This window comes from Polistes dominula, unplaced genomic scaffold, assembly GCF_049000335.1.
Source record: "Polistes dominula isolate Pdom_NZ unplaced genomic scaffold, Pdom_raw_medaka contig_12, whole genome shotgun sequence".
Classification (NCBI taxonomy): domain Eukaryota; kingdom Metazoa; phylum Arthropoda; class Insecta; order Hymenoptera; family Vespidae; genus Polistes; species Polistes dominula.
This window is the reverse complement of record NW_028301116.1, coordinates 2,404,922-2,425,948: the sequence shown is the minus strand read 5'-3', so window position 1 is coordinate 2,425,948 and position 21,027 is coordinate 2,404,922. Positions and strand designations below refer to the sequence as shown.

General features: G+C 22.1%; 1 protein-coding gene across 2 annotated transcripts; it reads right to left on the bottom strand.

Annotated features, from left to right (window-relative positions):
- Window positions 1-148: 148 nt before the first annotated feature.
- Window positions 149-19,193, bottom strand: LOC107073623 (peroxidase). 2 transcript variants are annotated; one of them, XM_089177019.1, is made up of 15 exons: window positions 18,222-18,865; window positions 16,928-17,019; window positions 15,216-15,301; window positions 11,538-11,703; window positions 11,026-11,174; window positions 7,655-7,831; window positions 4,976-5,169; window positions 3,979-4,174; window positions 3,267-3,464; window positions 2,674-2,821; window positions 2,401-2,560; window positions 1,343-1,513; window positions 1,052-1,250; window positions 610-715; window positions 149-533 (listed from the first exon to the last, which is right to left on the bottom strand). In XM_089177019.1, the coding sequence occupies exons 2-15, from the start codon at window positions 16,936-16,938 to the stop codon at window positions 416-418; spliced, it is 2,079 nt and encodes a 692-aa protein (XP_089033145.1). In that variant the 5' UTR covers window positions 16,939-17,019; window positions 18,222-18,865; the 3' UTR covers window positions 149-415. The 2 variants fall into 2 exon arrangements, with proteins under 2 accessions (XP_089033145.1, XP_089033146.1); XM_089177020.1 differs by lacking the exon at window positions 16,928-17,019 and having other exon boundaries at window positions 18,222-19,193.
- Between the last annotated feature and the right edge of the window lie 1,834 nt (window positions 19,194-21,027).

Genomic DNA, 21,027 nt, shown 5'->3' with positions numbered 1-21,027 from the left:
AATATATATTTATAATAATTAATAATATTTAATAATTACTGACCACTACAATGCAATATATTTGTATAATAATTTATAGTAATTTTTCTATTTTAGATTTGTTTGTATGTTTATAACTTTATTTAAGGCTCGAAATAATTATTTTCGTAAAAAACGTAAATTACTATTATCTATATTTGAACGTATGAATGTTACACATAGAATAACTTTTGTTTTAGTTTGTTTGTTTAGTTTTACAGTACACACTTGTTAATAAATTCCTTGTATAAGAATAATATTTATATATTTTTTTAATCATATTTATATACAAATTTATTTATTATCATCTACAATATCACTTGAATAACCAATAAAGAAAAATTGGTTATTTGGTGATAATGATTTTACTTAAGATAAATTGTTCAATTATTTAAATTCATTTTTTATAATACACAAAAATAGGATTATACTTAGACTTCTTAATTTCTGGAGCATAATCTTTCCATAATGATAAATCCATGTCAGGTAGATCTTTGCAATCAACCAGTGGATTTCTGAAAATACGAATAGAATTAAGAAGAAGAACGTAATTGTTCTGACATAATCGTTAAATATAAATTGAATACTTACGATTCGGAAATAAGTTCGAAACCTTTGGGTTGCATTAATTTAATATTATCACCATTGTCACAGAATAATTTGGATATTGTCGATTTTCGTATTTCTCTCAATTGTTCTAAAAGTACAGTTTATTATTTAATTTTGATGTAAAGAAAGAAAAAAAGAAAAAAGAAGAAAATTATTTAAGGATAATTATAATTAGTTTCATTATTTTTTATAATAAAAATAATATTATAATTAATTATACATTTAAATTATCAAATATGAAATTATTATATTATTATATTATCTATTATATTATAATATAATTTAATATAAATTAAATTATAAATTTAGTTATTCATTTATATTTAATATATATTTTAATATGAATTATATTAAAATATTATATTAACTATATTATTATTATTTCTATTATTATTATTATTATTATTATATATATAATACTGACCTCTGGTAAATGCTAGTTCATGATCACCAGTTTCGTACCAGAATCGATCACCAACTCTAGTTCGATAAAATTGTCTAAGAAGAATGCAAAGGAAGGTTGGACCAGTAAGAGTACCTGGCACGTGTTCTTCCAAAGAACCACCAACAGTTAAATCTACGTCATCAGGATAGGAATAGAGACTCGCTAATTTTTTAATATTCTACAAAAAAAGCAAATACTTAAACAATACAACACAACATAAAAATATTCTTTCGAAGAGAATCATTTGAATGAATAAAAATGTCTTCATACTTCTGGTGATATGTAATCGCTGAAATCATTCCAATGTACAGCTTTTTTCAAATGACAATATTCACGAAAATCATTATACGATGCTAAACCATGATCACGATTTCTTTGTATATCCGTGGCACGTAAATCTATGCCAAATTGTTCTTGACGTTTAAACAAGTATAACGTTGTCTAAAATAACAAAGGAAAAATTACATTTATCATAATTATCATAATGAATTAAATAACAAAAATTGAAAACAAGAGACATATTTTATAAAATAAATCATAAGTATTATAAATTATATAATAATACCATATATATATATATATATACTATAATATATACGTAGGTTGAAACTTAATTAATGGCAACTATTTTTTCACAACCGATACAAAAGAGTTACATGTTTGCACCTGTTACTGTCTTTCAAAGTAGTCACCAGCGTTGTGTAGAACCCGTTGCCAGCGATGTGGAAGGCGTAGTATACCGTCAGCAGAGCTTGTTCTGTTAATGGTGCGAATAGAGCTCAATGGAGCGGTCTACTGCTATGTCTCATCCAGTGTTACGATACGGCGTAAGAAAGCCTCTCATTCGGGCTCAAAGCGCTCCAAGTGCGTTTGAGCAGCTTCGCAACGCATCCATTTCTGCATTTCCATTAATTCATGCGGAACCCATCGTGGCATTCGCTTCAGAACTGTTCCAGAGATTCGACAGGTAGTAGACCGCTCCATTCGCACCATCAACAGAGCAGGCTCTGCTAACAGTATACTAAGTCTTCCAAATTGCGGGCAACGGGTTCTACACAATGCTGGTGACTTCTTTAAAAGACAGTAACAGGAGAACACATGTAACTCTTTCGTGTCGGTTGTGAATAAATAGTTGCCACTATTTAAGTTCCAACCTACGTAATATAGTATAGTATTATAATATATATATATATATAATATACTATAATAGTTATAGTATTAATATTATTATGCAAGTAATTTAATTTTCTTTTCTTTGAATTTTCGTATTGCTTTCGGTAATGGGTTAATAAAAAAAAATAAAGATATATAATAAAAAATATATATACTTCTGCGTCGAAAAATTGATCACTGGCTAATTCGTGTTGACACGACAAACCTCTTGTAAGACTATCCATATTATCACCATGTTCAATAACTTCAGGTTTATTAGTCCAATCACTTAATCTTAATGGTTGTGCAACTGAATGTCTTGCTTCGTTTATTAATCTAATTTTTATTAACAAAAATGAAATCATTTTTAATTTATAACAAAATAATATAATCAATTTGAAATAAAGTGAAATGTAACATTGATATAAATCATGTGGTTAAATACTAACTTGAGATATCCAGCAATAAGAGAATGGAAATATCTGAATGCTGCAGTAGAATGTTCATTAAGAACACTTGGATCAACGTGAGGATTATAATCATTAACATAATCATCCGTATGGTAAAGTATTTTATTTTCATAGGTCTGCTTTTCACCTGTATATTTAAAGGATTAAATAGTAAACACAAACAAAGTATTTTTTAATGCTTTTTTTAAGTTGTATGTGTGAATGACATACAACTTTTTTCACGTTATATGAGTAAAATATATTTTTATTTACATATAACTACCATATATTATATTACCGCAATAAATATACATAAAAATATATTTTAGGATGAGAATTATCGAAAATGGTAAGGAATTTTCGAAAACAATAAAATCCAAGTAAATAACGATATATATTTATTTTATGCGTGAAGGAAGGACGTGCATGAAAAACGAGGACAATGAATAGTTAAGTAGTTAAGTATAAATTTATCTTGGTTAAGAATTAGGTCTTATTAAAATAACATAAACACTATGAGAGTATTAATGTCAAAGAATATTGAAAAAGTTATAAGAAAGTTTGAATTAAATAAAAATAAAAATAATTCATACCAAGGAATAATGGTAGCCATTCGTAATATGATATATGTTGATGTTTGGCAATAAGAATACGTCTCGTTTCTTGATAAGTCATTTCATCTGACCAATGTGGATTTAAACGTGCAAGTATTCCTGCTATACGATTGTGTTCTCTAAGTAACAATATCTGCAATACCGTTAATTGGGTATTTTGATTTACACGAGTATCACCTATAAAAATAAAATTTTATTTTATTAAATAATTAGTAACAGATAGAAACATAAAATTATTATTAATTCAACTTATTATTTAATTATTATATAATTTCATTTTATTCTAATATTATTAATTTTAAAAATATATTAAATTTTATAGTTTAATTAAATAATTAATTAAATTACGCCTAAAAGTAGGCATTATTCCATTCAGTGTCGATAAATTGGAAATCTACATTTAGTTTCATAATGATATACTAAAACATTTATAACTTTTCGTACTAACAGATGTCTCTAGTAAGTCACATTTTATTTATTTAATATTTATTAAAATAATTCAAATCTTTTTGTATAAAACATGTATTGATATTTCAATTATATTTCAATAAATTTAATTTATTTTTATTATTGAATCCAACAAATCCAAACAAGTATTGCGTTATTTTTAATGCAACATTTGGTTGAAATAAAAATATGATTTGTTAGTTATTTAATAAATAAAATAATAAAAATATAAAAAGAATATTACCAGCTGCGTAACATATTTCGTTTTGATGATCTAGATTGCAAATAGTCGATTTATTTTCCGCTGCTGGAAGCCATTCTCTATTATTACGGATGTCTACTCTCAAACGTCCAGCAATTCTGGCACGGACACTGTTTGCAACTTGATCGGTTGATCCATAAACGATCGAAAGATCCAAATAATGTGTAACTGCAGTTAACTATAATATGTAAAATGTATTTATAATAAATCAATTTATCGTAAGTACAAACAATAATGATTAAATTTAAAAATCAAATATACAATCGATTCTAAAATCATAAACTTTTAATTTTAATTATTATTACTATTGATAAAAATATTGAATAAAAATAATACAGTATTGTAAATTCATTTTTACTACTGTATTTATGAGATAGATATTTTCGTCACAATTGTGCAGCTGTTGTTTAGAAAATAAACACTACGTAAGTTTTTTTATTCTTACTATACTTGTAAACCTTTTTATATATGGTATTCATATAAAATATTAATAAAATAATGAACTAACAAATCTTAATCTGTATAATTAAGATTTTTTAAATGATAATTGAACGTTTATCATCTGTTATACATACTAAAATAATTTTAATCAACAAGGCAAATTGCAATTAATGAAAAACAATAGGAAAAAGTTATTAAAAACTAAATTTATAATTTACTTTTTTGTTCTCTTAAATATTATTTTATAAAAAATATAAAGAGAGTTTGTGAAAATCGAATAAAAAGAAAAAAAAGTTAATTTATTATCATTTTAAAGTATCGAAATAAAATTGAAATTTAAATTGACAATTTATTATTGCATTATTATTTTATCTGTAATAATTTAATTAATTAAAACAATTGAAAAATTGATGTCAAAATTTTTGGATAAAATTATTGTATTATTAAAAAGTATTAAAGTTTTGTTTGATAGCAAGAATATTAACGTAATAGATCTATAAGAAGTTACAAAAGGATATTACATGAGAAAGTAACTAACCTGTTCTGCAGCGGGTTTGTTTCGTAAGTTGCAATGACGGTCAAGATCAGTAATACTACGAGTGAAGTTCATACATTCAATTGAATGTATGTACGGATCATTATAAGGTATTATGATGGGATAACATTTCGGATCAGAAAATTCTGCGGGTGTAAAATAACCGTCGTTTGTACAGCATTGTATCGCATGGGGAACTATTTTCGTAAAAAGAAATAAATATACACAAAAATAATATAAATTAAAATTAATATTATTATAATATTATAAATTAATTTAACAATTAATTTAATATTATAATAATAATAAAATATAATATTATAATATTATAAAACAAATTAACTATTATATTATATATAATTATAATAATAATTAATTTATTATATTCCTATATTTATAAATTAATTTTTTTCATATTAGAGATAACAAAAAATTTTAATCTTATTTTTTTTTATCTACAAAATAATTTTAATGCCATATAGAAAACTTATAAACAAAAAAAAATTATTTGTATATGTTAGGCTCAAAACTTTTCAACCCATTCACGATGTTTAAATACTTCAATGTGTTTCTTAATTAACTCAAATGTTAAATTGGTTAATCATTACAACTATGGTTATTCTAACATTGATTGAATATATTTTAATTTATTAACTTATTTTTATTCGATGTATGTTAGAATAAATACGTAAATATACTTTCTGGTAATTCTAATATTATACTATATTAACTAACTATATTAAACTATCGTTATATGTGACATTAAATGAGTTTCACTTGATGAATATGTTATTTAGAACCTGTACACTATTATGGCAGGAAATGGCATGATTGAAAAGAAAAAAAAGAACTCGTTTCTTGCAATGTTGTCCAATATCAAGTTTGAGTAAAATCAATAAGATTATTGACATAATATTACCTTGTCTCGAGAATGTTACAATTTTATGACTTCAGCATTATTTTTTTTCTTTTCGAATAAATCGTTTTATTTATGTGTGATGTAACACACTTGCATAGTATATATATATATATATACTGTTAATGAGCTATACGATTTATTTTTTCTTTTTTTAGAAACATATATTATGATGTTTTGGATTTTTTGTAAAGGTAATTAAAATAATTACCACACATACCATATAACTGTATTGAATTTTAATTATCTTTGTATTTTTCATAAGAATGTATGAAATGAATTCCAAGAAATATTTGTCAGAGTTATAATACGTTAATTATTTATTTTTATTTCATAATAAACTATTTTTATGTTATGTCTGCGATCATTTAGGTTAGATTTTGTTTTTCTTTAATAAGACAAATGGAAAGAAAAGAAAAGAAGAAAGGAAATAAACGATTAATGAATAAAACTAAATATTTACAATTAATAAATATTTTCTATTCAAGGATTATCGATAAATCTATAATATATAATTCAATTGAAACATTTCATGTTCATTTATAACCTTAACTAAACATAATTCAATTGAAACGTTTCGTGTTCATTTATAACAGGGATTCCCAAAGTCGGTGACACCTGGTGGGTGCTGCAGCAATTCAAGGGGTGGTAGAAACATTAATAAATGTACATTTTCTATTATATAATTGTTATTAAAATTTAATAAAAATTTTTTAATATATTATTTATATATTAAAAAATTATTTAATATATTTAATTATATTTTTTCTGGAAAAGGGGGCGGTAAGATAAAAAATTTTGGAAACCATTGATTTATAACTTCAATTAAACATTTTTAGACTATTTATAAGACTAAAACATTTATTTGATTTTGGTATGACAAATGATTTTGGTTTGTAAAAAAGTAATAAAGAAATTGCAAATATTTAATTTTGATCACATTTCTGTCCCATTGTTTAATTTCTTTTCTTTTTTTTTATAAAACATCTTTCCATTTTATCTTATCAATCAATCTCCTATCTCGTTAATTATTTCAAATCTTTAAAATTCAAGGAGTACAAAGGAAAACTTTTACAAAGACGAAGTGTTAAAACATTGAACCTTGAGGCCCTTGGTTTTGGATACTTTGATAGTTGAATCATCTATTGGCAGAGAGAAAAGAAACCAACTGTTTCCTACATGAATTTATAATTCAGTTGAAATGTGACGTTCGTTCGAACAACACGTTAAACCTTCGGTGATAAGAAGGAAAAAAAAAGTTTGGTTAGAATTTTAAATAATTGATTCTTTTTTTACTTTAAAAGTGCACATACACACAAATATTGATTTTTATTCTGGATAATGACAGATACTCCTACAAGTACGTACAATTTATATCTATATATATATATATACATATATACATATATATAGCTTGAAAAAATAATAATAATAAAAAAAACATTATAATTATATAATAAATTAATTATGAAATATCAAGAATAAAATATATATATATATATATATATATATATATATATATATATATATATATATATATATAAATTAATGCATTAATATATTAATAATAATTAATATATTAAATTATTAATATATTATTATTAAATTAAAAATTAATAAATTATAAATTAATTAATTATTATTAATTATAATAAATTGATTATTATATTTTAACAAAATTCGTTTAAATGTTGTTAAAATTCGTAATAAAATTCGTAAATTTTATTTTAAAATTTGAAAACAAAAATGTATAAAATAATACTTACATGATTGTGTTGTTCCTTCGATCAAGGCCATATCATGGGTTATAATTTGACCCCATTGCATAGCAGCTAATGTATGTTTGTTGTCCTTGATAGGTATGCTGGGAAATAATGTATAACTTACCACCCTTGATAAAGGTAATTCTTCTCCCGTAATTGATTTAGTTGGTTCTTGGATTCCTAAATAAATGAAATATTAATTAAACGTTCCGCATCGTTGAAATGTGAATAATAAATATTATCAGTTATGTATTAATTTCGTGTATAATGTACATTACTGATAAATGATTATGCAATCGTTTAAAAGTTGGTCGAGTTACAAACGTGCTTTCGATTATTAAACTCACGTTTATGGTAATGAACGTTTAAGTAAGCTACGATATGACTCATTTTAATTTATGAACAAAATTTAATTCATGGAAATGGATTATTTAATAAATCGGGTCATTATTTAATCTTCTTGTTAATAAATGTTTATTATCTTTTTTTTTTTGATCAGATCCTTTATTCAAACTAATTAATTATTATTTTTATATATGTTTGAAATAAATTGTAAAGATTCTAAAACTACACTTCGTGATTCTTAAAATAACTATTTATGAATATATATATTATATTATATTATATTATATTATATTATATTATATTATAATTTGGTATTATTAATACAAATAATAATTATAATTTTTATTATTATTTTGATATTAAATTTAAAGTATTTTAATGACTAATAATTTTAAATTAAATCCATAAACAAATTTGTAACACAAATGTCTTATTTCTTTTTGTAATAAAATAAAATATATAATTTTTAAAATTATATTAAATATATTTGTAATATATATAATTATTAATTTTAATATATCTATATATAATTATTTTAATGTTTTAAATAAAATATAAAATAATTAAAATAGATATTTTGATATTGAATTTAAAATATTTAAAGTAAAAATAAAATAAATATTTTTTTTATATAATTTTTAATTTTAATACATATATATAATTATTTTAACATTTTAAATAAAATATCGAATATTAGAAATAGGTATCACGTGTTATGACTTAATAATATTATTTTTACGTTTCATTAGAATTCTAATAGATATAAATATATATATATATCGAATTGAATTTGTTACGATTTCAAAAACCATTGTGAATAGTATTAATTTAAGCGGATGAGAAAGTGTTAAGTCAGGAAAGTATTACACCTAAGGCCGTAACGCACTAGAGCACAATTTAACGAAGTGTAACATAGTGAAAACATGATATTGAACCATAGTGATTTCATTCTGAAAAATTCTTTGATCAATAATGCATTAATTAATGTAAGAAGAAAAAAAAACAAGAACTATTTATTCAGTCTTCGGTATGAAACATTGATAACTTTATATTTAATTATTTGTCAGAAGTAATTAGTATTCTTGTTGCATTCTTCATCACAAGTGTAGATCGTGACATAATAAGAACAAAAGGGATACAAATTTTCCAATTATTAATTCTACACTGCGATCTAGTGCACGACAATAGTTTGAATATTTACTTTTAATTAGTATTGGTACATTAACCTTGACATAAGTATGTATCATGTTTGTGTTTGTGTCTGACAATGTTTTATAAACATTTATTCACAAAAATTTTTTATTAAAATATTTCATAAAAAATTTATCAAATAAATTATATATGTTATAATTATAAATGTTATATAATTTAATTAATAAATTCTTTATATTATTAAATATTTTTAAAAATTGTTAGAAAATAAAAAAACCAAAAATATAAGATTATAAAAATCTAATCCTTTTTTTGTTGATACGATTGTGGGTTAAAAAAAATAAAATTAAATATAAAATAATAAATTAAAAATAATAATATATAAATTAAAATAAAATATGCCTTTTTTAACAACAATATCGTTAAGTTTGTCCTTGTTTGTTATCACCACTTTAAAAAAAGTTTTCATTAATTTTGTCGTTCAAAATAGTGTAAAATAGTTTTTAGGTGTTTTTTATTACCTTTTTTTCATTAATTAGATTTCAAATAAATTTTTACAATATTTTATGCGTGAATGTATAATTTGTTAATTTATATTACACCTATACACGCCTATATATATACACAAAATGATTTAGAGTGAAAGGCACGTGTTTATCTTATCAGAGTACCATACTTTCGTAGTGATTTCTGGTTTTTCACCTACACGTATTAATGACTATCACGAAATTCGTAAAATTTAACTACCAGTTGTAAACTACTTAACTTTAATAATAACAAAATTATAAAATTTACGCTTCGTTGAATGATTTTCATTACTGGCAAATATTGAACCTAACATTTAGATATATTATATTGTTTACACGCAGTGACTGGAATAATACGCACGAATAATTCTGTCACGTTCGATTTACGCACGATAATCAAACCAAAAAATTGCATTATTATTATTAGTATTATTATTATTATAATTATTATAACATTTTTATAAAAAATAATCATAGAATTATTTAACCGAAAACTATTTCAATTATTTTACATCTAACACGTGCGTACATTATATGTGTACATTATACATATATACATATATGTGTATACGTGTGTATGTAAAATTTATTTTAAAGAATGATGATAATAATAATAATAATAATAAAAGTATATCGTTTCTGAGAAAGCGGAAGTTGTTAAAAGTTAACGACGGGATTGTAAGTTGGGTGAACAAACGAAATAAGAAAAAAACAAATGGAGGAAAGGAAAAAGAAAAAAAAACATTCTTTACGACAATTAGAGACATTCGCATAGTTGGACAAGTATTGCATAATAATGATAAACGATATATACCAATAATAATAATAAATATCAACCTTATATGCTTCAAGGTATCATTAATGAAGCATATATCCGATGGAATGATTTCTTTTTTTGTCCTCTCTATAGACTAATTCCTTACTTACATTAGTTATCAATTATATCTAGACGTAAAAAACATTGTTCTGAATTGTTTTACTTCGTACTAAAAGAAAAAAAATATGATCAGTACTGTTAGTAAATATGATATAAATTGATTAAAATTGTTATTGGGTTTTTGATTTGGTTTGGTTTTATTATTTTATATTATTGGTTTGGTTTTTTTTTTTTATTATTGATTAAAATTATTATTGCTATTGGTTTTAATGCAATAATAATTTAGATACTTTTATTGCATCATTTTTCATAGTAACTTTAGTATTTGTTTATATTATATTAATATTAGAATTTAGTATTGGGCTATGTTGTAAGGTTAATTATATGAAGGTTAATTATCATGAAATAATTTGAAAAAATGTTTTAAAGAATAGTGATTAATTATAAAACAATTAATTATTTAAATTACTTACCATCCCCATAATTGGGTGGAAGGAGACGTCCATATCGTGTGTTAGCAGAACCCCATGTAGGGTTGTAAATGTTGTTACAGGTTCCATCTATAGTACGATATCTATTTTTGGGACATTGTCCATTGAACGTATCACCGCAATTCGTTTGTCTGTAAAAATGATAAAAATATTATTATTATTATTTGTTATAATATATAAAATACTACTAATATTATTATAATGATATATTATTAATATATTAATAAATATAATTATATATATATATATTGTAATGTTATAATATATTTAGTAGTATTTTATAATAATAATATTAGTATTAATTTATATATTATTTTAATATTTGATCTAATTTTAATTTTCCTTTTTTATTTCACCAATATAACTTGCACATATATTTGTATATTTTATAATTTAATTAATTTTCTAATTATTATTCTTTGTGTTAATTTGTATTTGAATAAACAAAAGAATAGATTAAGAACAAAATGAACAATAAATTTGATAATACTTACGTTTGTACAGGAGAAAAATTGATTATGTTTGGTGACGTGGTAAAACTGTTGAACGTTGAATAAACATTGCTTTGTGGTGTGTAAAAATATTTAAATGGATGACTGAAAAAACTAGTGTAAGTAGATTCTGAAGCTTCCAAATCTAAATTCTTTTTCGTTGCTTGATCTGTGAATTGAAAAAGAAGGTTCCGTTTTTTTATTAGAAATATTTGAATGAATTTGAAATAAAAATAAATAATAAAAAAAAGGATACAAGATAAATATCAAGTGCAAGTGTTAGTTATACAGGTGTAATAAATCTTTACACGGAACTGACTAAATTCAACGAAAAACTAGTTATTATGGCAAATAGTTTTATGTTCTGTGTGTCAGAGACAAGACTATTACAGTATATATATTATTCTCGAAAGGGTGAGAAAGAAGATAGGGAGAAGGGTGATGGTGTTACGATATTCTCACGGAAAATATTCGAAAGTATAACGTTGCTATAGGATTTTCCATGGTCGTAGAAATATATTTTATCTTACATCTCGATTACATCATTTAAGATACTCGAGAAACGCATAAATAAATAAAAAGATCTTTGACAAAGATACAATTTATATATTACTATTATGTGTGTGTGTGTGTGTGTAGTATAGTATATAAGATATAATATATATTATGTTTTTTTCTTTAAATTAGTTTTTTTTTTATTAAAATTAAATTTTATTAAATAATATATTTCAATTAAATTTTATAAAATAATTTTTTATATTAATGTGTTAAAATAAACTTTTATTAAATATATATTTTCATTAAATTTTATAAAATAAAATAAAATAAATTATACAAACATTTAATTAAAGTTTATAAAATAAAATTTTATTTTGTGTGTGTGTGTGTTTGTGAAATTAAAAACAATCTGATATTTCGAAGAGAACAAAAAGAAAAAAATTATAGAGTTCTGATTAAAAATCATTGACAACAACCACAACAACCATAACATGTTATTTAATTAGATCGAGACTGAGTGTCCTTGTTGTTGAAACGGAGTTATTTTATTTTATTTTTTTTTTTAATATACAGTCAGATAGAATAAACAATAGAAGTAAGGAGTGAACACCTTTCACTGCTTTCAACTGCTACCATAAATTTTCTTTGCTTTTTGTATACCAACATAGAACGCGATAATAATCGTTTTAAAGAATGACATATCTTACGATCTTGTAAGCTTTGAGAATAGTATTACTGGTATCGGTAACATTACCGGACCCTCATTGGGTTTTAATAACTTTCACTTTTCTAATTAACATAAGTTTATAATTAGATTTTATTTAAATGTTATTCGATTTATTTTTTTTAAATTGATATCCTGTTAAGTATTACAAAATTAAATACTATCACAATAAGAACTAGTAAAATTTGTTTTAAAAAAATTATTAGAATAAAATAAAACGTTGTTTCAAATCTAGGACAAATTTTGTGGTAAGTTATGAATCGATAAAATGAACAAATTGAATCAATTTATTTTAAATGAGATGGTAATTTTTATAAAATAATAATAATATTATTACTTATATAAAATTATAAAATATTAAATTATAATTATTCTACAGTTCCATTTTGATAAACAAAAAATTAAAATATTAATATTTCTATAATTAAAAAATTATAAAATTATAAAATACTAAATTATAAAATTATAAAATACTAAATTATAAAATTATAAAATAATAAACTATAATTATAATAACATATAAATGTTAAATATAAAAATTATATAATATTAAATATTATATGATTATTCTATAGTTCCATTTTGTTTATCAAAGAAAGATCATGTTGCAAAAACACCTAATCGAGAAATACCAAATCCCTAAAGTTGAAACGTGTTTACCATTCGATTTATTGAATATATTTAATCGATTTACTACTATGTTTCAATACGGAACACTGTTTCGGTTCAATGATCGTATTTCAAAGGACACGGGATTGAAAAAATTTATAGGAAACATACCGCTTAAAGAAACATTCACTATTTCGATATATTGAAATGATTCGGTCTGTTTTGTAGGTTAGGTTGCTATACGTGTTGTGTTTTATATCTAATACGATCAAACATAATGTAAAATTCTATACGTCACGCTCGGATTTTTTTTCCTGTAAAATTTCTATCTCGTTCGTAAGTGGTATACAACCAAATAAACGAATAACCGGTTCAACTTTGGTAATATAATATTTTTTTATTGCTTGTGCAACTTTAAATGGTCTTACTTTGTGCGTTTACCTTTTTTTAGAAATACTTTTTATTCTAGGCGACTGTTTAAATTTGCATAGGGGTTTTTTCTTTTCAGATTTGTCATTGATCGTTTAAACAGGACACTAAGATAGTTATCTTGAACTACTTCTTTCCTTTTAACAAAGTTAAAATGAATTTCTTTTTTGTTTATCTTTTTTTTACAACTCTGTATTGGAATTTCTAGCACTTGAATAAGCTATCTGGTGGCTAAATTCACAATTAGAGTAGATAGGTCGAATTGCTACGCCACGCCCCTGCCAGAGATAAGATTATTTTTTCAATACATTTTTATATAGAAATTATCGAACTATTAATTTATTTAATTAATAATATAATATAATTATATTACTATTATTAATTAATACATTTAATTGTGATATTATATTAATTTTTAATTATATTTATAATCTAGGTATGTTTTAATATTAAAAGTTATTTTTAAATAATTTTTATTTAAAAATAATTGGAACATTATATTTAATTAAATTAAAATTATATTTAAATAATTAAATTGAAATTATTATATATTTAATTCAATTAAAATTATATTTAAATAATTTTTTTTAAATCTAATTTTTTTATTTAAATAATAAATTTATTTATTTTTATTCAAATTTATTTTAAATATTTGAAAAAAAAATATATATTTTATATTTTTTATTTATATTCTTATTTATTTCTTTTTATTAAAATAATAATTATTATTTTTATTATTAAATTAAAAAGTAAAATATATATGTTTTAATCGTTATATAAAAATGAAAGTAGTTTCTGCACTAATTATTATTTAATGATTTTGTTAGATACGTAGAAAACAATTATCAAAGGATTCAATGAATGAACTTTTTTTTTACAAGATCAGGTTCAACTTTCTGAGAAGATTACTTATAATGTCACTTTCGTTTATTTCTTTTTTTTATTTATTTTTTTTTTTTTTATCCTAGAGCAATCAATAACTTTCCTTATTTTAAAATCGTATATTATACACTTTTAATGTTCCACTTTCGCGTATGTGTGTAACTTATGAACACAAGAAATATTCTCTGAGACATTTACGAACCAATCTTTCTTTCTTTCTTTCCGTTGCTATGTTTTCCGAAAGAAAGATTTATCAATGAACGTATGTATTGTAAAAAAAAAAAAAAAAGAGAAATAACATCCCATTTCTAAATTAAATTAAATGAACCAACTTTTGTGACACGAATTTCTTAGTTTCTCATTTTGTTTTTGAAACATAAAAAACTATTTATTTGATTTTAACGAGCATTGATTAAATTATGAAAATAATGCGAAATAACATGACGTTTTAATTCTGAAAATAATTACAATGTTTAAATAATTAGAAAATGCTTTTTTTTCAAATTGTTAATTGTACAACGATAATCAAATTAAATTACCTGGTTGGTTTTTTCCTATTCCCACATCGAAGGTTTTGCAGAGGAAAATAAACCACAGTAGCCATATTTTTCTTCCAAGCATGTTTCTAAAATTTAAATAAAATTATTTTTTTCTTAAATAAATTAATTAAAAGATTACAAATATTCTTAATTGAAAACTTAAAAAATTTATATTATTTTCCATATTTGTTTGAATTATTCGTCTAACGTGATATATTTTATAATATAAATGAATATAAATTATTTTCTAAGATAATTAATAAAAATGTGATGAATTAATTAATAATATAATACAAAATTGAAATGTTATTATATTATCGTTTACTAAATAACAATAAAAAAAGAAAATTGTTTTTATTGTTGTTTCTAGTTCGTTATACTGAAATTTTACATTTTAAATGATCACAGAATTAAATTTTATTTGTTAAGAGCACAATTAAAATTAACATATGTAGGATTCTTATTTAAAATAAGATCTATGATCTTACTATAAAACATTTCATCTAATTAATTTATCTAACAATAAAAAGAACCACTTAAAATTGTACGCCTGAATAAAATCCGATAGAAATTTTGATTCGCTTTTGTTTAGAAATTAAAATCGAATATAATTTATTTCATTAAGATAATTATTATTCATTTTGTAACTTACGTAAGTTCATTTAATTATAAAAAAAAAAGGAACACCTCATGCAATAACAGAATCGCGTGTATCGTATTATTTCGATTAGCATTCGATAATTTCGTAGTAAATAATTATAATTATTTAAACATAAGATAACATTAAATTAAAACAAAAAGCAAAGAAAAGAAAAGTAGTACGCACGAAATGCAAAATTCATTGGTATGCAGATAAAAAAGAAATAAGAAACGAAAGTGATTTTTCTTTTTTAGTACTGTAATGAGTTGCGTTTTTCGTTGATTTCTTATCGCGCATATAATTAACTGTAAATATTTTTTCTTCTTTTGCAATGAGCAAAATATTTGTTTTTTTCTCTCTTTTTTTTATAATTGATATAACCTTATCGTTACAGTATCACATCTTAATAAAAAAGCCTATAATTATTCTTATGTTTCATGATAGTTTCTAAAGACATTGGTTAACAATAATTTATGCTTAATTAAATTGAAAATTATAAGATTTCATTTTAAATACAATAAATGAATAAAGTATATTCTTTTTTCTTGATGGTTAATGGTTATGTAACCTAAATCGGTAATGATATTAGATTACTCTATAATGATATTATATTATATTATTTAAATATAATATATATATAATTAAATTAATAAAAGAGAGAAAATTAATTTAATTAATTAAATTAATTACAAATTATATTAAAATTAAATTAATTACAAATTATATTAAAATTAAATTATATAAATAATATTATATTATATATTAATTTTATATTATTATAATAATATATTTACTATTAAATATATTAATATACTTACTTAACAATATAGTTATATTATTATTATTATTATTATTATATTGTCAAGAATACTTTTTCGAATATTTATATATTTAATAATAAATCTATAAATCATATTTATACAACATATTATCTATTAAAAAAATATTTACACCGGAATCTATCTGTATAATTAAATTTCATTGCATCCATCCTAATAAGGAAACGAATGCTAATATGTTAAACCATAAAAATTAGAAAAAAAGAAAACAAAATGATACGAGTGAAACTCACACAGAAACCATATTTCCATTAATGGTTTTAGAAATCAAATTATACGACTTCCCTGTGATCGATTTAATTTCTTAAAGAATCAATTAATAATACTTTAATGCATCAAGAGAAGGTGTGTAGAGTGATGGTGGAGTGGTATAGGTGACAATTTCAATATAAAGACAGAGAAAGTATCAATAAACATTTGACAAAGTTATAAACATTATAATATATCAACAATATATTCATATTCTTCGATACCATTATTTAATATATATAGTAAAAATATGTTGAACCGTTTCTAAAGCATAAATTTCACCTATCAACGTTAGTCAATCACTAAATTGCAAACGTTATATGATTGAATTTCTCTGGTAAACGAATGATAGTGAGAACGATAAAGGAACCGCAAAGAAATGAAGAAAAATTCAAAATAGCAATTTCACTAGATGATATGTTAACCATATATATATATGTATATTATTAAGAAATCTGTAGTAGATTTTGACTGCACTAATAATAAAAGTAATAAATTTCATGAAAAATGCAATCACATAACTTTCACCGTGTTCAAAGTCAAGGTACCTAGGATCATACTAAATCAAATTCCACAGAGAGACATAATCAAATATTTAAAATTGTTATTCGAATAATAAACTTATATGAAATCAACACGTTTATAAAAATTATTGAACAAATTGGCATTTATTGTATTAACTAATGAATCGATAATCGAAGCTATTACATTATGAGAAAAATGTGTATAAAAAAAACTTATAATTTAGAAAAAAATAAACTTTTAATTTTTTCTATGATATACAATTAAAAAAAATTACAAATAATCCTAGGTAAAATAATAAATACACCATGGTATACTAAAAAAAAAAAAAACCTAAAAATCTATGAGTTCCTTTTGATGCCAGGATACAATAAATTAATAAATAAATAAATACAAAAAAATGGAATATTAAAAAATTATTTGAAACCACTTGCCACTATTCTATATGAAAACTACTATTTTAGTAGCATATTTTTATTATTTTTCTGTATAATATATATATATATTACACATATACAGTATATAATTATACTATATATATATTAATATACATAAATTTATGCAAATGCATTTATGCAATTTTTTCTTTAGTCAATTTTTAAAAAGATATCTGTAATGAATACAAAATATGAATTACTATAATGTTGATAATAAGTTTAGTTTGATTTAAGTTAAAGTAAATCCCTTTCTCTCTCTTTTCATATATTCTAATAAATGAAAAATATAAAAATAATAAAAATAATAATTCAGTAAAACCTGTACACTGCTTGACTACAAAACACTGACTACTTTTTTAAATATTCTTTTCTTTCATTTATCTTGAAATATTTCATAGTTATTCTCGGTTGTTTAAATTATTGAGCTGCTACTCTACACCTCCCACCTTTTGAAGCATATGACATTTATTCTACCCACACATACTCAAATTTTATCTCATTTGTCTAATTAGACACCACATATATTATGTCATAAGATAAATAAACAAATAGGTAATTATTTTATCTTCAAATTACTATGCATAATGAGTCTTATTAATCAAAGATAAAAAGTTTCAAAATAACCTTTTCAAAATATATCCAAAAGTCAACACATGCATTTACCGTTTCCTATTATAAATATGATTATGTTAAAATTTATTTTTTACTGCAACTTAAACAAATGCATTCTCCGTGTGTTTTTAACAAAATAGATAAAAATTAATAAACACAAAATATATAGGGTGATTCACCAACACTTGCCACTTACCATAAATAGCTCAGAAAGTATAATTGCATCAGGAAAGTGGTTAAAAATAAAGTTGTATGAAAAATTCAGGACTACAATATGACCTTAGTATTTCTTGACTAGGTTGAATCATTTTTAAGATTTATTGATTAACTTTGTTTTTTTAAATACAATGTTATATTTTAATACTTATTTTCGGATAGCGGCTGACAAGACAAATCCAATGATGTGCGACATAATATTTTTGAAGATCAACGAGGTTCAAAACTGGCGAACAAGCAGACCACAATAAAACTCTTCCGCGTCAGGGTTGCATTAAGGTTGCGTCATCCTTTAGTTGTTCCGACAACGGACGAAACAGATATTTTCCGAATAGTTTTTATTAATTGTCAGATTTTGTATTTAACGTTGCTCATCATTGGATTCGTCTTGACAGCCGCTATCCGAAAATAAGTATTAAAATATAACATTGTATTTAAAAAAATTAAGTTGAACAATAAATCTTGAAAATGACTCAACCTAACAAAAAAATACTAATTTCATATTGTTCTCCTAAATTTTTCATGCATTTTTATTTTTAGCCACTTTCCTGATGCAATTATACTTTCGGAGCTATTTAGATGGCAATAGTTAGTGAATCACTCTGTATAATACAATGATCGAGCAACATATGAGATGTTTGAAGGACGAAACGATTATTTAACATTTTTTTTTATCAAAACCACATAAAGTCAAGACCACGTGGTCTATACTTAGTAAACTAAACGTGTTATTTTTTGAGTAATAAAGATTAGCATTACTATTTAGAAAAATATTGTAAATATTTTTTATTTCTTTAGACGTTTATAAAACTTGATAAAATTAATAGCATAATTATATTTTATATATTTTTTTTAAACAAAGCTCTAACGAACCCATAAAAAGTTGGATAGGTGAAAATAATTTGTTATGATTGTTTAATAAAATAATCAAATAAATACGAAAGAGAATTTTTGTTTTCTTGAATTTTATTTATTAATCCTTTGAGTGATATAGACGCATGTATGCGTTTGATAAAAATTGTTAGAATTGTCGTTCGACGAATATAAATATTTGCTAATATTAATGAAAAATATAAATAAAATATTAATGTAATAAAATGTAAATATATATTAATGTAAAATAATAGTGTTATAGTAATAATAAAATAAAATAAACTTTTATGTTAATTAAATTAAATTATATTTATAGAAACAAAAATTTTAATTATTAAATATATAATAATTTATTATTCAAATTTAGTTATTAATAAATTATTCCGTTTCTAGAAAACATTTTAGGTAAAAGTATTTAGCACTTAAAGGGTTGATTTAATTTATTTAATTAATTATTATGAAATTTATTAAATTATTATTTGATTCTTCTTTTTTTCCTCGTGTATTATTTTTTTCAATTTTTTATAATTGGCTATACAGATATCTTTTGTTTGTGAAGTTTAACGAGTTACGATTCAATGAACGCGAATGATTTCTTAACAAATGTCAGAGGAGCTGGGGTAAAAGTTATCATAATTATTTTCGTTGTATTAAATATTTTTTGTTCACTTATTTCATTTCGTAAACTATGGAGAAAATGATCGTGAAACATGCAACAACTATATTATTAAAAAAAAATATACATCGTTTTTATTTTTTTTTTTATGCGATCAACGTTAATTCCATTCGCAAAAACAAAGGTCAATTTAAACAAAGTGGTTAGGAAACTTTCTTTATGCTCTAATTCTATTCGATCGGTTTTTTATAATTAATATTTCCAAAGTTTTGTCTAATCCTATGTATGTATTTGTGTGTATGTGTGTGTGCATGTGATTTTCATGCGATTAATTTTATTCGACGTGAAATGCAATTTATATTTGAAAATTGTACGTAACATGATATTAAAAAAATTATTATTATCATATTATCGATAAGAGATGTTAAATTGTTATGAAAGATTATTTAAATTCGTTATAAATTATTTAAATTATATTTATAATTAATTATGTTATTTCATAATTGGTCTCTCGAAATTATAACTGTTAATTCAAAAGAAATGATATTAAGTTTAAAATAATTTAATTAATTTAATAAATAATTAAATTAAATTAATTAATTAGTTATATGTTAAATATTATTATATTTATTTAAATTTTAAATATTATTATTATTATTATTATTATTATATATATATATATATATATAATATTATATAATATTATAGTATATTATAAATTTAATATTATATATATATATAAGTAATTATTTAATTAATATATTATTTATTATAAATTTGGATTTAAATATAGTAATTTGAATTATAT